The following is a 15,743-nucleotide window of genomic DNA, read 5'->3' as shown; positions in this document are numbered from 1 at the left end:
GTGTGCCTGGCTGTGTGCTTTACTGGCGATAAAAAAAATAAACTAGAGAACACACTGACTGAAAGTAAAAGAGCTAGAAAAAAGCTCTTTTTTTTCTCATGAGTGAGAAATTACTTTTATTAGTACTTTTCACTTGGGTCATTTACACGACTCACATGATCAACAACTGGATATTGCTACTGGAGCAAACCACAAATAAGACAACAGGAAGTAGTTGGAGGATTGTAGAGGATCATATTTTTTAATGATTTATGGCATGAATAAACTTATTCACTTGTGATTTTAATTGCATTTCTTATTCAATGGAAACATGAATTAAAATTGTGCTTTTTCGGCATTAGTGGAATATTGACAAAGTTTTGCGGACGTATGTAAAGGAAACACAGCTCCTGTCTCTATGTTGCTGCTCTCGTCCTGACCACTTTTTCTAGTTCATTCAAAAATGGATATCCATTTTTTCGGAGATAAACAATTATTTTTCTCATACAAACAATAAATTGATTATTAATTAAATGTATTGAATCAAGACACAGAGTTAGTTGATAAAAATATTGATTTATTTTCATAAAAGTACTGTCAGAGCGTTACACACTTCCAAAAACAACAACAAAAATTCAATATCTTATGTATAAAACAATAATCTGTGAGACCGCAAACGTTCATGTTTTTGCAGGTTTTTTCTCTGTTATATCTGAATCAAGCTGCTCTTGTAATTACACAAGTAAAAGCACTTACATCTGGTTTCTGAAGCACGAGAAAAAAGCACTCAGTTTTATTTAGAAAGAAGATACAAACATTGTTTTTTGTGCACATTGCTGTATATGTCTTGTTGCATATGTGAACCAGCTTAAAATTGGACCTGAATTTAGTTACACGTCAAGACTAAATGCAGACTGAAGTCGTAACTTGTGCAAACAGAACCATGTCACAGATAAAGATTGAAACCAAACTCAATGAGAAACGTGAAGCTAGCAAGGTGGTTCAATAACTTAAATTCTGCAATAAACATTTCTACTGAGCTCCATCTCTTTAATCCAACATGCATGAGTAAATAGTATTCCTGACTGCTGTCTTGCAACATGAACTGGTTTGTATGTGTGTGTGTGTGTGTGTGTGTGTGTGTGTGTGTGTGTGTGTGTGTGTGTGTGTGTGTGTGTGTGTGTGTGTGTGTGTGTGTGTGTGTGTGTGTGTGTGTGTGTGTGTGCAGGACTTTGTTTTCTTTTTTAAAGCTGGGGATAGTTTGTGGGTCCTTTAGAAACCAGCTCTGCTTCAAACTGTTAGAAATAACAAACCAAGCAAACCAGCTTGTCGGGAGTTACAGGAAATGAACCACGTGTCTTAAGTTAAAGTCTGTGCCACTGCAAGACATCCAAAGACAACATGGTTTAAGAGTTTAGACTCCCGGTGGTACAAGGGTGAAACTAAAATCTGAATCTGCTGCAGACAAAACATAAATACAAACTTTAGTTGTTCAAACGAATCCTCTGTGATAGTGGCTCACATGCAGAAGACAATCTGGATGGGGATGATTTACATGGAGCTGATGTCTAAAATGTACATTAGAGGTCAAAGATGAGCAATCAGAAGCGGCAACAATCACCGTTGGATGCTCCTGTTACCGCCTGTAACCATGGACATTTGCCCTCTGGTGGCCGTTCTCGTCACGCCCGCTCCTTGAAAATCACCAATTTCTCCTTCACATGTGGACAAACATTGCCTTTAGAGTGCTTAACATGGAATAAAACCGTTTTAATCAGTAGGTGTGTGATGTCCGAGTGTTTCTGTATTTGCTTTAGATTTTAGTAAAATAAATTATTTATTTGGAATAAACCGAAACAGAGAAACAGGACTCTCAGGTCATTTTTGAAATGTTGTGAAGAAAGTGCAGAATAATAAAATTAAAGATGATAAAAACCAAATCATTTATTTATTACAAAGCATCCTGAAATTACTTCTGTCTTGCATTACATTTCTGCAAATATAACCCAAGAAAAGATTTTTATCTAATGTAAATTATAATTTTTTTAATTTGTAGTTGATTATTGTGCTACACAACGACAGCTGAAAACAAGCAAAAGAAGATGAGTTTGAGGTATAGGCTGAGATAAAACCAAGAAAAAAATCACCTGTGTAACACGGTGGTGACTCTGTTATGGAGTGGGTTTGTTTTATTGCACATGATGTGGTTCACATGGACGTTAATATCATTTTGTTCTTTTAAAGATGTTTTTATGCATTTCTTTTTGCAGGCTGAATTCATTATACATCACAAATATGAAAAAAATATCCAAAATGAGAAAAATACACATTGAATTTAGACTTGTGCACCAAGTCTAAAGTTCTTGGTTTTAAAAATCATTGCTAATATTGACCTTTTGCATGTGACGTCACGCTCTCCAGTAAACCGGCAAAAACAACTTTGGAAAACCATTTTAGTTGCTCTGCTCAATGCTCCCATCCCTCACTTCCGACGTGCATCATGGCGCCTGAATGATTTGTGACGAAAGTACAAAGGCTCAATACATTAAAATATGAAAATAAATAAATTAAAAGCCTCAAAATTAATGACATTCATGCTTGACAGGTGGACAGAAGCCTGGACTGTTTTAGTACGTCGGTAAGCAGAAAACCAACCATGATGAGCGAACTTTGTTTATACCAAATTTATCGTGCTATAGGCGTTCAGGAATGCCATGAGTGTTCTGGATTTCCTTCAAATTGTTCCCTGTCAACGGCTGGAGAGTCAAAATCAAAGATTACTATCTGATCCACGCGTTCACTGGGTTTATTGTGCTCCGGAGCGATTAAGTAAAACACCACAGAGATGTACAGTTGGATTGGAAACCATTATGTATTTATTCTCAGCTCTTTATGTTGTCAAATCAGTCCTGCCAAAACCAGACTGCCCAGCTTTCTCAGCCCAGATGTTACAAATTTACTGCTTCCTTGTACAGATTAACCTTTTGCACCAACCCCACCACTGCTGTCTGTGCACATTAAGTCATAACGTATATCAGCGGGTTGGCTCGGCACTACTTTTCAGTATTTTCTCCACTATTTGTCCAATGAGAGCATTAATAATTATCAATAAATCTGAAATTGTCATTAAATGCAGTTACTCTGAGAAATCACACTTCGTTATGTGACTTATGTCCTGACAAAGCAAGTTGATAAATATTTTTCAAGAGCTGTATTTGTGCTTGTGGTTCTACATTGGAAAAACAAAATCTCACCAAATATTCTTGGTCTAGTTTCTGGTGCAAATATCTAAGTATACTTGAAATTAGATAAAACTAACTTTTCAGTAACTTCTCATTAAGATTAAGTCAATAATTCTTTAATATAGATGAAAAAGTACTGGTTCCATAGGCAGGTTATGGTTTTCTCATGTGTTATAAATTAATCTGCCAGTGGAACAAAAACTTTTTCATCAATATTAAAGAATAATTGACTTAAAACAAGCTCTATAACTTGCTAAAAAGTTTTGTCTTAATTCAAAGATATTTACACTAGAAACTAGACTAATATTTCTCTACTAAGTTGCAGTGAATCTCAAAAAGACAGAAGAGACAACAGAGATTATGACTGAGGACGGCGTAAATGGCTGGATTAGCATCACCTGATGCTGGACGGTCTTCCAAAGTGGGACGTGTGATTTAACAGTAAATCCTTCATCCAAAGTGAATCTGTAATCCCTGTGGATCATTAACAAATCAAGGTGCTGCTGCTTCTACTTTCACGTTCCTTTGATGCACATCCATTTAATATCTGTGAATTTGAAAAACATTCTGAAGACATTATAAATCAGTTTTATAGTGTAAACGCTGTGAAATGATCACTAAATTCTGAATTTGGGGTTTTAATCCTGAAAAGTTTCAGTTTTTGCCTTAGAAGAAGTCCAGTCATTACAATTTGTTGGAGTGTGTCCTGACTTTATGTAATAAATCGCTGTGGCAAAACTATCGGTTCTAGCTTTATTGCTGAAAGTGACAGCTTTCACATGCATGATGGGAGCGTCTTTCGTACTCTCAACCTCTACAGGAGTCACGGGAGAGTCTGCAGACATAAAGATCTAAACAACAACCAGGATATATGAAAACTTCACGGTCAAAACTTTAAGAATCCACTGATACTTTTGGGTCGAAACGATCAATTGATTAATTATCAAGTAACTTAGTAATTGAATAAACCATGTTTGGAGCATACTGGCTCAAAAAAGGCAATTTTGGTTAAAGAACACATTCAGAGCAGTAATTAAAGCAAAACTGCCCAAAATATTTTGGATTTAAGAAAAAAAAAAACATTCTTTTTCTGCAAATGTTCTACACAGAAATATTAAAGTGACGATTTTATCCTCACACAGTCCAACATGTGTAAAAAAAATAATCCTATTAAACACCTTTTGCAATTCAGTTATTTGAATCTCAGCATCATGACAGTTTAAGTTTGTTTTTTTTATGTCTTCAAAGGCAGTTAGACAGTTTTCACACATTTGACTTGCATTTGTGACAAACATGTTCCCTGTGGCGTCCGATTCTGAGACGTTGAGAGCAAATCAATTAGTCCTGGATAATTTATGGCTCAGGAACCAAAGCCTTTCTGCAGGTCACTGCATTGAAACATCTGTCACTTTACTTGCTGATAGCTCTATTTCTATCAGGGGATACAATAATTTCACAATATGACATACAATATTCTGATCACAATACATTATGTATCACAATATTTGACCAACAATACGATTTGATGCACTTTTACAATTTTCTGAAAGATTTTGGAAAGATAGAGTGATTTTAGTGACGTTTTGTGTTCCGTAGACTTGGATTTAATTAACTGAAAACTGATTAAAAGCACCAACTGCACAATACGTGGCTCTGATTGGACAGGGTCTAACAATCTACAGCTGGACAAAATGAATCAAAGATGCAGTGAGAAAAATAGTTTCTGTCATTTAATTCATATGGACTTGACATAAAGTTTAAAGTCTCAACATTAATCTGGGAGCTGAGTTTGTGCAGCTGAGTCTGCGGCACAAACCAGCACCAACGTAGTCGAGTTAATTGACATCCATTTTGTTTGAATTGAAGGAGGTGGGATGTGGGAAGCTGGTTGACCTTTGACCTTTATAAACTTTTCCTTATATCTTTAACATGATAGCAGAACAAACAAAAATGTTTGCTGCACAAACGTAGCACGAACATTTGATTCCAATTCTGTCTGAGTTGAAAAAGGTCGGGGGGCAACTTCACTCAGGTCTCAGACTGCCAGGATCTCATCATACTTTCAGTCTCTGATACTTTTTCTCAGTTTCTAATAAGAATGATCGATCCATCATCATGATAATCCAGACTGCGGCTGGAGGTTCCCCTCTTCGTTTTCCAGCTCAAAACAGAACCACTGCATGCTGCGCGTTCATTCTGCAGGTGTCCTTGATATACAGAACACAAACCGCTAAGCTAAAAGCTCATTGTGAAGCGGATGCCACCAGTCGCTCCGACATCCAGACTTTGCATTAATTTCGTGATCTCATTGCTTTTGCCACTGCTCCGTTCCGCTTCTCTTCCGGAACGGACAGAGAAGCGGACTTCACTTCGTTTTTAGCAACAACATACAGCCCATAATTACTTGTTGAAGATTAGAGATTTCCAAAAACAAAGGTTAACGTTTCGTTTTTTACGTTTGGAAGGTCATTCCCTTTCACATACCTGGAAAACCCGTTTTTGGCATTTCTCTGAAATGGTTTACTGATTTGATCATAACTCCGGTTTTACTTGGGCTATTAACACAATTTAAAAACTGGTGTGTAGTTTATAATGTGCACTTTGAGCACAAGCTGAAAATGAGACTGGGGAAGGCAGAGTCTTGATGCTACCTGTCACAAACCAGACATGTTGAAAAGACGGTACAAGTCTATGGATTCCTATGGTTTAACGTATCAAAATATCAATAAATATCGTAGAATCAATGTAATTACACACCTAATTCTTGTGGCATTGTGCTGTTTCCTGTCACATCCTGAAACTTCAGCCGAAGACTTTAGTGAACTCTGACGTCTTTTTTATTAACATTTGAAATTTTTGCATCGAGACCAAACTCGATCCTTGTCATGTTTTGCGAAGGCACCAGTTTGGTTTCTCTCCAAATTCCTTTCAAAACTCAGGAACCTCAAACAAAACTCGGGCGCCAATTATACGTCTTGCATAATCGTTTTCCACAAACTTGCCTTTGAAATCACAGCGTACTTGGTAAAAACAAACTGAAACAGATTTATGCTGAACACAGAACTTCGGTAAAAAGAAAGATAAATATGCTGTCAGTTGATCCAAGTTCGTTGTTCTTCCTTTGTTTTTGTTTTTTTCTGCACAGATTTAAAAAAATAAAAACATAAATACAGGAAGCAGCGAATGAAAATGAACATACGTTTTTGGACAGCTCTTTGATTATGCAATCCGGGCCTGTAGCACAGCTGTAAAACATTTGTTTTTAAATAACATGACATATCGGGATGTTTGGCTGTGGTACAAAGTCTGTCTCTTTCTGTTAGCCTCTCGCTGAGAAGTTATTCCCAAAGAATCCGTCTCAGAAAACAATGCATTCATCATCGTTATTAACATATGAAAACATAAATGCATCTGACGGATGAGTTACCAGAAGCAGGAGACGTCCTCAAGGAAAAGATCCGGCATCCCAGCTGAAATCCTGAAGGTTCCTCTCAAAGCCGAGCCGCATTTCAGCCACTCGGAAAGTCTGTACGCTGCCAAATGAAGCACAGGTGGCGTCTCTATGCCAACATGTTCTGTCGGGCCTCACCGCTGCATGGTGCCAAGGTTTTCAGTCTGTACAATGATCTTGGCTCTTTTTGGAAATGACTTGTTGAAATGGGTTTTACTGTGAATCACTGGAGTCTCTGGGCGGCATCAACGTGGAAGTCACCACTCTGCAGGCTCCGTGGGCGCCGTCTCCAGTTCTGGGCTCTGCGTTTTTCTGCCCTTCTTTGAATGGGAGACTTCACAGTCTTAAAAGCAGAAAACATAAAAACATCCATGTTATCATTAATTACAGCTAAACAAAGCATTCTTTGTGCAGGTGCAAGCTGGCTGCAGAAAGCGTCAGGCTGCTTTTAAACCACACAGGTCAAACTCAACCCAATCTGGCCTGCAGTAGCTTTTTATTTGGTCAAATTATGTCATTATGTCCTTTCAGTTTTTTGACAAATCTGTGAAATTCACACAAAATCAACAAATCTTCACATTTGTCTTTAATTTTACAGCAAAAATTCTCAAAATTGATCAAAAACATTGAATTTAAGTGACAACTCTGAACCAAATTTTGGTATTTTAAGGACGAAGTAACAAAAAACAAGTAAATCAGACAAAAGAAAAATATTTCCAAAGCTTCAACATATTTTTACTCAAGTAAAAGTAAAAAGTAGCCATCTAAAAAATGACTCAAGTTAAAAAAAAAGTATTTGGTATAAAGTCCTGATTAGTTACAAGTTCTGAGTAACTAATCAAATTATCAACCATTTAATGTTTAAAAATTACATAATCAGATGGACCAAAATATGAAGTAGAAATGTTTGTATTTTAAGGACACAAGCAACAAAAAAAAAAACTAAAGAGAATCATTTCGATGTGAAACATTAAGAAAAACTGCTGGTCTGCGTCTGATGAGGCAGAGATGAGGATGTTGAGGATTTCTGGTGAGCGGATGATGGATTTGGATCTTTAAGGAAGGAGGAGGCCACAGAGGAAAGCTGGTGTGATAGAAGAGGCTCGTAGGGATTTTTTGGGGGTGAAAACAACAAATTAGGATGGTTTCTGAATCCATACAGGGGAGAAAAGCAGGAATAAATCCCTCTGATGTTTCCCAGAAAACAAACCTGAACAATCCCCTGGATATATGAATGTTTAAAAACAGCATATCAGCTTTTTATTGAAAATGGGACACCACCCAGGTTTGTGTGTGAAATTAGACAATAAGTACTTTTAGGTACTGAAACGTTATATAGCAACAGGACCTGACGGGATTCTTGTTCTTCCTTTTTAAATCCTTCCTTCATGGGGTCGGCCTGCACAGATTAAAACCCATATGAGGCACGAAACTGAGAAGCATAACTTCCTGATCACAAATGGTCAGTCGCCACATGTTGGGAGCTCCGAAATGGGAAAATGAGGAAGACCTCAGCTCTACTGTCCCCTTCACCGGTCAGCCTTCAGTGGAACTGGTGGTTCATGTCATTATTGAAAATCTGGTTTGGGGTGATTGCATGTGATTGGGTGACGACTGACAAAGATGGATGGCTTACTGCTGAGGATTTTTTAAAAAGCGAGTGCACCTCTTTTGCAAACACTTTCCAGTGGCAGCAGTCCAGATGGTTCTGAGTAAGGGAACGTTCAGGACGTCAGGTTACACATTAACATGGCCTCGTGGGAACCTGCAGGCACAAAATCTGTCCAGATGGCCTGGCAGAGTCTGTGGTCCAACCTGGAGCATCATCTTTGACCCCGAGCTGGAGAGACACTCACACAACACCAGAGAGCTTGGGGGGAAAAAAACCAAAACAAAGGACGCAGATGGCTTCCTGCATGGCAAATTGACAGAAAACTCCACCTTTCGTCATGTTCAGTGTCCAGCCATAACCCCACATGGAACAGATCAGGATGCAAACATACATTTTCATGTAAGAAATCGGATAAATGTCGATGCGTCTTTTATGTGCCGGAGGGAGCGAATTTTATTTGCAATCCGGGTTTAAACATCTTCTGTGTTGAACTCACAGTCCTGAGAAGATTCTGTGCTGGAAAAGCACTCCCAGAAAAGGCAGCACATGGTGTGGCACAAGTTATCCACCAGGGATTTTGGAGACGCGAGCCTCCAGCTGGACTCCGGCACCCTGTCGGGCTCCTCCGTTAACTGATCCCAAATGTCTTGGATCGACTGTGGAAGCTCCTGCTGGAACACCTGGACACACCAACACACACACAGCTGACAGGTAGGCTTTAAAACCACAAGTCACCTGACAAACACCAGGAAAATAAAGTTATATTACAGCAGCCATTAAATCCCGGCAATAGCTGCCTGTTTGTAAAAGGATATCCTTTCAAAATGTCTTTCTGGATCGTATCTTTACCTTTTGCATGTTTTTATATTTCCATTTGAGTCTCAACTGCGTCTAAAAACAATATAACCACTTAAAAAAAACACACAGCCGTTTTATGGCAATAAGTTTCTTGGGGAGCCGTTTGAAAAGCCTCGACTGTGAAATCACGTTCGATGGGGACTGTGCCGTTACCTAGCAACCCCAGCAGAGCCCAGGCCGTTACCTAGCAACCCCAGCAGAGCCCAGGCCGTTACCTAGCAACCCCAGCAGAGCCCAGGCCGTTACCTAGCAACCCCAGCAGAGCCCAGGCCGTTACCTAGCAACCCCAGCAGAGCCCAGGCCGTTACCTAGCAACCCCAGCAGGCCGTTACCTAGCAACCCCAGCAGAGCCCAGGCCGTTACCTAGCAACCCCAGCATGAGCTTTATTTATCACAATGTTTTGTGGTAGTGTTGTAATAAAATCGATGATTATTAACTATTTATCTTCACGACGCCACAAACATAAATGCTGAACTTGAAAAACGTTTACTTGCCGTAGCTTTCTTAAAAAAAAAGTGCTTTCCATCACATGTGATCATATTTTCTAATTTACTGATATTTATTGATGCTCTCATGGAAAAATAAATAGTTAAATAGTCCCAAAATCTAATTTTTGTCAGTTTAACATTGATTTATTGTGTCAACAAAATTCTTAACATGACAAGAAATTTTTCACAAGAAATGATAAACAATTCAAAAAATGTCCACAACCTGAGTTCCAGCACATTTGGTCAATGGGTTTTACCTCTGTATAATGGCTGCTGGAATAGACAAGTGTCTTGTTATTTCTGACTTGCTTTCCAGAAGCAACGTGCTGGATTCTTATTGGTTGTGGAGGACGCTCTACTAATGCTTTTCATAAATGTACAATTGTATAATTGCGCATCTTTTCACGTGTGAATGTAAACGCTGAGTTGGGGGGCGTGGCCAGCAGCTTATTTGATTTAATACTGCCAAAATAGGCAGTATTGATCAAACTAAAATCTCATTAAGAATGATTTAGTGTAACAAATTTAACAGACTTAAACTGACCTGTTCACAGAAGAATAATTGGACACCTTCCGGTTAATCTTTGATGAACATAAACTTCAAGCTGCTGCTCAAAGTATTTTTTACTCCTGAACTTTGGGACCAACTGCATAAAATCATTCCTGAGATTGGCTTCTTCAAATTTTAATTCTTTATCTGAAGCTAAAATTAGTTTGTCTGTAATATTTTTTCCTTTTCTGTGTGCAAAACAAACCAGAGTCTGGGCTCCAGATCCAGAATGATTTCATGCAAAAAGACTTTTAAGGAGGTTTATTGTGAATTGGTGCTGAATAAATAAACTAAATTTAATTTTAAGGAGGACTCCACAGTTCTTTCAGAAATGTAATCTACAGTTTTAAAATAACTAGAAGATTAAAAAAATGTGATTTCAGGTTATTACTAGAGCTGCTCATGACGAACAGATAAAATATTTTAGCATTGTGACCAAGGCAGTCTGAGATCCTAATGTTTGAGGGAGATAAAAGTCGGGGGTCATCACAGGAAAACATCCAGGGCCAACAAAAGAGCCTCTATTTTACAATGCTATATTTGTTTGTTAAAAAAATTATGAACAGAAGAAATACTTTAAACTACAAATCACGAGAGGATGAGCGAGATATGAATCCAGCATCAGAGATGCGATCAGCTTTGCTCCAGACTCTGTCTGCCGTCTTTGCCTCACGCGGCTGCAGGGTTCCTGTGTGCTGCTGTCTGCAGGGGGACTGTGGAGATTAATGCACGCCCTGCTTTTGGAAAATAGTCTTAAGTGGATTAAAATATTGGATTTAAAAACAAATTTCAGCACAGATAAGCCGTTATAAAAGGAAAACCTGCAGACAGAACTGGTATTTATTCCCTCCTCTGCACTTTACTGAATAATCAGGCGCTGCATCTTGTACTTTCACCTCCCCTGAACTCTTGTTTTCAGTCATAAGCAGAAGCTACACTTAGGTTTCCTTCAATGAGAGAATTAGTTCCCGATATTAAACAGATTACATCAATGTGACATTAGTTAGTGAATTGGTTAATTTTGGGAGAATGTGAGCGCAGCTGCGGAGCAAACATTTGAACTCGGTCTTACCTCAGCAGGATGCGACTGAACAAAGACTCCCTCAGCATCCCTGAACCGTCTCTCCAACTCCGCTGTGTACGGACGCGAAGGATGCCTCTCCGGCAATACCCGGATGATCTGAAATCAGAGCCCATTTCCAGTTTATAGCTCCTTTAATTTGGCAAGATCACTTAGTGACGGAAGAAGCATAAAACTCAAGAAAACCTGTTAATGCACAGTTCCCACAAGGGTGAACCAGAAGTGATCTGACATCTAGGTAAGCAAGCGCAAGACGAAGCATAAATAAACCACGGCTTCCAGACCAACAAAAGAAAGCAGAGTACCCAAAACATTAATCAAATAATTTTTATTCTAATTGCTCAACAAATTTTCATGTTTCTCAATCCATACGATGTTCTTCTATTTGACATTTTTTACCACTTTATATTGGTACACTCACTTTTATAACAACTAAAGGGATAAGTGGAAAAACCTCTGTACTTTTGAGACGGTACAGAACAAAAATGTCTAATTTTACTGTTTGACAATCAGTATGTACCGCCTTCTGATGCTGATGATGGATTCCTGTGAGAAACAAAAAGCTGCTGAGTAATGCAAGAACCAGAGAGTCAGAAAAAGCCGAGTCACTGATTCAAGAGAGCACCGGTGAGCCTCAAACAAGAAGCTGCCGTTGAGTTAAATCAACCAAAGACTTGAACCAAGAGTGTGTGAACGACCTGGTGGCTTCACATGCAGATTTCTACCTGTGCACGTTTTTTTTTTTTTTAAGTTGCATATGTGACGTGATAAAAAAGTCCCACCAATTCCAGTTTGGTAAAAAAAAAAAAAAGATCCAAAATCTAATAGGAGTGAATCAGAGTCTGGGTGTGAGCTATCTGCACTCTGGGCCAACAATCTGTGAGAGACACTGAGAGCAGACAGAAATGCAGAGATTTAATGTATAAACGGTATATATGGAGACAAAACTGTGAGCATTAAAACAGTTTAAGTTCAATGAACTGCATGTTTCACAAGGGAAAAATCTGGAGTGTGTGACATCATCATACTCTAAACTGAACAAGTAGGAAAAAATCATCAGACTTAAACTTGTGACTGTGTAAAACCATAAAAAGGTCTTGAAACGACAACGTGGTTCATAAAAGTCCAATTTTCTTTGAGCTGTTTAAAAATCAAACTGTGTTTCTGCTGGAAAGTGAAGTTGAGCTTCAAAAAGTTTTCACTAAAATCTCATTAAAGACGGTCCAAAAAACATTTTGTGTACCTTTATAAACTCTTTTTTTAGGGAGAGGAGCAAACTAGAAACCAATAGATAAACGGTAGGGATTGTATTTATGCCTCTTATTTAAGACGGCATTAAATAAGAGGCATAAATCTCAATTTAATCACCTGCAAAAATCTAGTTTGAATGTATATCTGAGGAGCAGTTGCATTAAACGTTTTCATTAATAAATACAAAGAAATAGGAAATACACATTTACATTTGTGACACTATGACACAGTTAATGTGCTGTTTACATGTAAAAAAAATATTGTTCTTAAACCCTGGAGGTTCTCTTGACATGAGGAACTTGTTTTATTTGTTTATTTTTTTCCACCAAAGGAAAAGGTGTGATCATATCATGCGCTTGCGAAACCGACTGTTAGTTTCAGGACAAAGTGGAGCTTTAACCTGGAGTCACGCCAGCAGCGGCGTCGGCCGTTTCAAACACAAGCCGCGTGACAGAAAACCAGATAGAGGCCAGACTATGGGGAAGATAAACTCATCCTCAAGCATTAATCACGACGGGCTTCTCAGTTTTTACACATTCTGCTTTTTTTAACTGACTAATGATTCGCTCTGATTGGTGCAAAATGGAAGAAATCAGTTGATTGATTGGCGTTTTAAACAGCATTTCAAAACAAAAATAAAAACGGTGGATTTCTTGTCAGAAAACAGGAAGCTACTAGTTTGGAAACTGCATTACGCAGAGTCAAAATGTTCCCACAACGTGTTTACTTACGCAACTGGGACCACTGGAGCGCAACATGAGTTTCCATGCTTCCAAAAGCAAAGAGGAATAATAAATCCTGGAGATATTAAAGACTCTGCGCTGGACTGATGCGCTGCAGCTGACTGAAATAACTGATCAACTCACTTAGCTCCAAATACCAGCCACTATTAGGTTACGCGTCAGTCAAATGCAGTTAGGGGAAGTTATTTTTCATAAGTGGTCTGAATTTATGCCGGTAATTCCTGACGTGTGATTCTCAAGAGTGAGTCAGAGAGCCTGCCAGAACAAAGAGTCACATTGGCTTATCGCAGAAATCTGGAACTTTTAGACCAGATTTAACAAATAACTTAATGTATTTTGGAAAAGGAAAAAGGCTTTGTTGATCCGGCGAAGGTGGGAAAACTGGTGTGAGCTGGTGTGTATATCTGAGGAGCAGTTGCATGCAGAGAGAGATAAAAATTAATCAGATGGGTTCAAAACACGAAAGAATAAATAATTTCTGTTTGAGATTATCTGAATGGGTCTGGCTCTACCACTCCGGCTGGTGTGTCTGTTTAATAACAACTTTCACTGCCATCCTTTCATCAAAAGTTTGATTTTAAACATTTTAATCAGAAAGTGGTCTGTACTTTGACTGGGCCACTTGGATGTCTTTCTGCTTCAGTCAATCTGTAGTTTTCCATTATTGTCCTGTTTTGGGCCAAACTTCACCTGTCAAATAAATGTCCTCACACTTTCGACTCAATGCCAACAATGTGCACAAAAAAATATACGGCAAACCATTATACATTATACCGCCACTGCCGTGCTTCATAGTTTGCAAACGTAAGTAAAAACTATGATATTGTCAAAAAAAACCTCCTGCCACTTCTCTTTTAATCATTTTATTTTAAAGAGAAGTCTATGGTCATTTTTTAAATGAGAGTGAATGATATTTTCATTTATTCACAGGCCAAGGCAGTTCAAAGACGTTTAAATACAGTCATAATTTATGGAACGATAAGCATTAAATTTAGTCAAATACCATCAAAGTCATCAAGCAAATACACTTCAAATATGTTGATCAGTTTTCCAGTTGGTATGAATCAAAGGCAACGCTAAACAGCCTTAATTCAAATTGAATCAGTGTTTCGGCTGTTTTGCAGTTTTCTGGAAGTTTGAGAATACCTGCAATTAGATTTATGCTCTCTCTCAATAAATACGTGTGGTGATGCGATTGGTTACACTAAGTGTTTTTGGCAGGAATGTGGCGCCATAAGAGCCTTTTTAATTCAACCCTGTAAAAGTGCCATACTTGTTTAGTCTTTTCCTAGTTGACCGGTCAAGAACTTTAACATTCAATCTGCTGATTGAGGCATGTGGGTTCTGAGATGGAGCTCAACGGGTTTCCTGTGATTTAACTGGGTCATTCATTCCAGGGAAGACTGGCAGATGTTTTAAATACTTCTCTGTGGTAAATAATCTGCCTCTCTGCAGAATGATGAACTTTGAATTGTTGAAGCAGTAGTCTTATAATGCTTCCCACATTGAGCTCTTTGCTGACGTTTTTCCATATCTGTGTTACTCCAGAGCAGAAAACCACCAAAACTCCTACTTTTATGGAGGTGTTCACGCTATTTACTGCCTGCTATTTCCCCCCTTTAAAGATACTTTGGGAGAAGGAAGGATGGACTTTCCTCGTTTCAGTCACAACTTTTTCATTCACAGTGTGTGACTAATAAAATATCGACACACCCAGATTATAACAATAAGATTAGTTTCCATTCTACGCAGATGATACACTGCTCTACATTACAATATCACCAGGTGACTCTGAATCCATCCAATCACTGAACACATGGTTAAACAAATAAATGTGTGATGAACTTTAACTTTCTTCAAATGAACAGAAACAACTTTAGTTATTACTGTTGGACTTAAAAAGAAACGATATGGAGAAAAAATTAATTATTACAGCAGGAAACTAGAGATCAGGTGGGGAATCTGGGTGTAGTGATGGACTCAGACCTGAACATTCAGAATCACATAAAGACGGTTACAAAGTTGGCCTTCTATCACCTGAAGAACATTTCCAGGATTGGAGGACGACTGTCTTAGCAAGATCAGAGAATAGACTTTAAAATACTGTTAGTTTGTAAATCATGAACGTTTTAAAGATCTGCTGGTGTTGTATCAACCTCCCAGACCTCTCTGGTTCTGGTTCTGCTCTGCATCCCCAGAACCAGAACCAAACATGGAACATTCAGCTTCTATGCACCACAAATCTGGAGCAAACTTCCAGAAAACTTCAAATCAGTTGAAACACCTTAAAACGACACTAAACCCCCATCTGTTTAGAGTTGAGTTTGATTCATAATAACTGGAACATTGATTAATTCTAGTCTCCAATATTTAATGAGGATTATTTTGGATAATTTTGGTGATGAAATCTGACACAATGTGATGTCTTTGCTTGTTCGCTGTTCCCAACATAACTGGTTACTGTGTTGTTTTTATCATGTGAAGCAC

The 15,743-nt window shown here is 38.3% G+C and overlaps 1 protein-coding gene across 1 annotated transcript in view; it reads right to left on the bottom strand.

Annotated features, from left to right (window-relative positions):
- Window positions 1-535: 535 nt before the first annotated feature.
- il34 (interleukin 34) overlaps window positions 536-15,743 on the bottom strand; it is a 54,384-nt gene continuing 39,176 nt past the window's right edge. Inside the window, exons 6-8 of the mRNA XM_055039600.1 lie at window positions 11,254-11,361; window positions 8,781-8,964; window positions 536-7,015 (exon numbers count right to left, since the gene is read on the bottom strand). Of these exons, the coding sequence (XP_054895575.1) occupies window positions 6,930-7,015; window positions 8,781-8,964; window positions 11,254-11,361 (378 nt within the window). The 3' untranslated portion in view covers window positions 536-6,929. The remainder of the gene's footprint in view (window positions 7,016-8,780; window positions 8,965-11,253; window positions 11,362-15,743) is intronic.

The sequence above is a fragment of the Poeciliopsis prolifica genome, unplaced genomic scaffold (genome assembly GCF_027474105.1).
Source record: "Poeciliopsis prolifica strain line A6 unplaced genomic scaffold, Auburn_PproV2 SCAFFOLD001, whole genome shotgun sequence".
In the NCBI taxonomy this organism is placed as follows: domain Eukaryota; kingdom Metazoa; phylum Chordata; class Actinopteri; order Cyprinodontiformes; family Poeciliidae; genus Poeciliopsis; species Poeciliopsis prolifica.
Note: the sequence above shows the minus strand (reverse complement) of the source record. Positions and strands in the feature narration are given on the sequence as shown.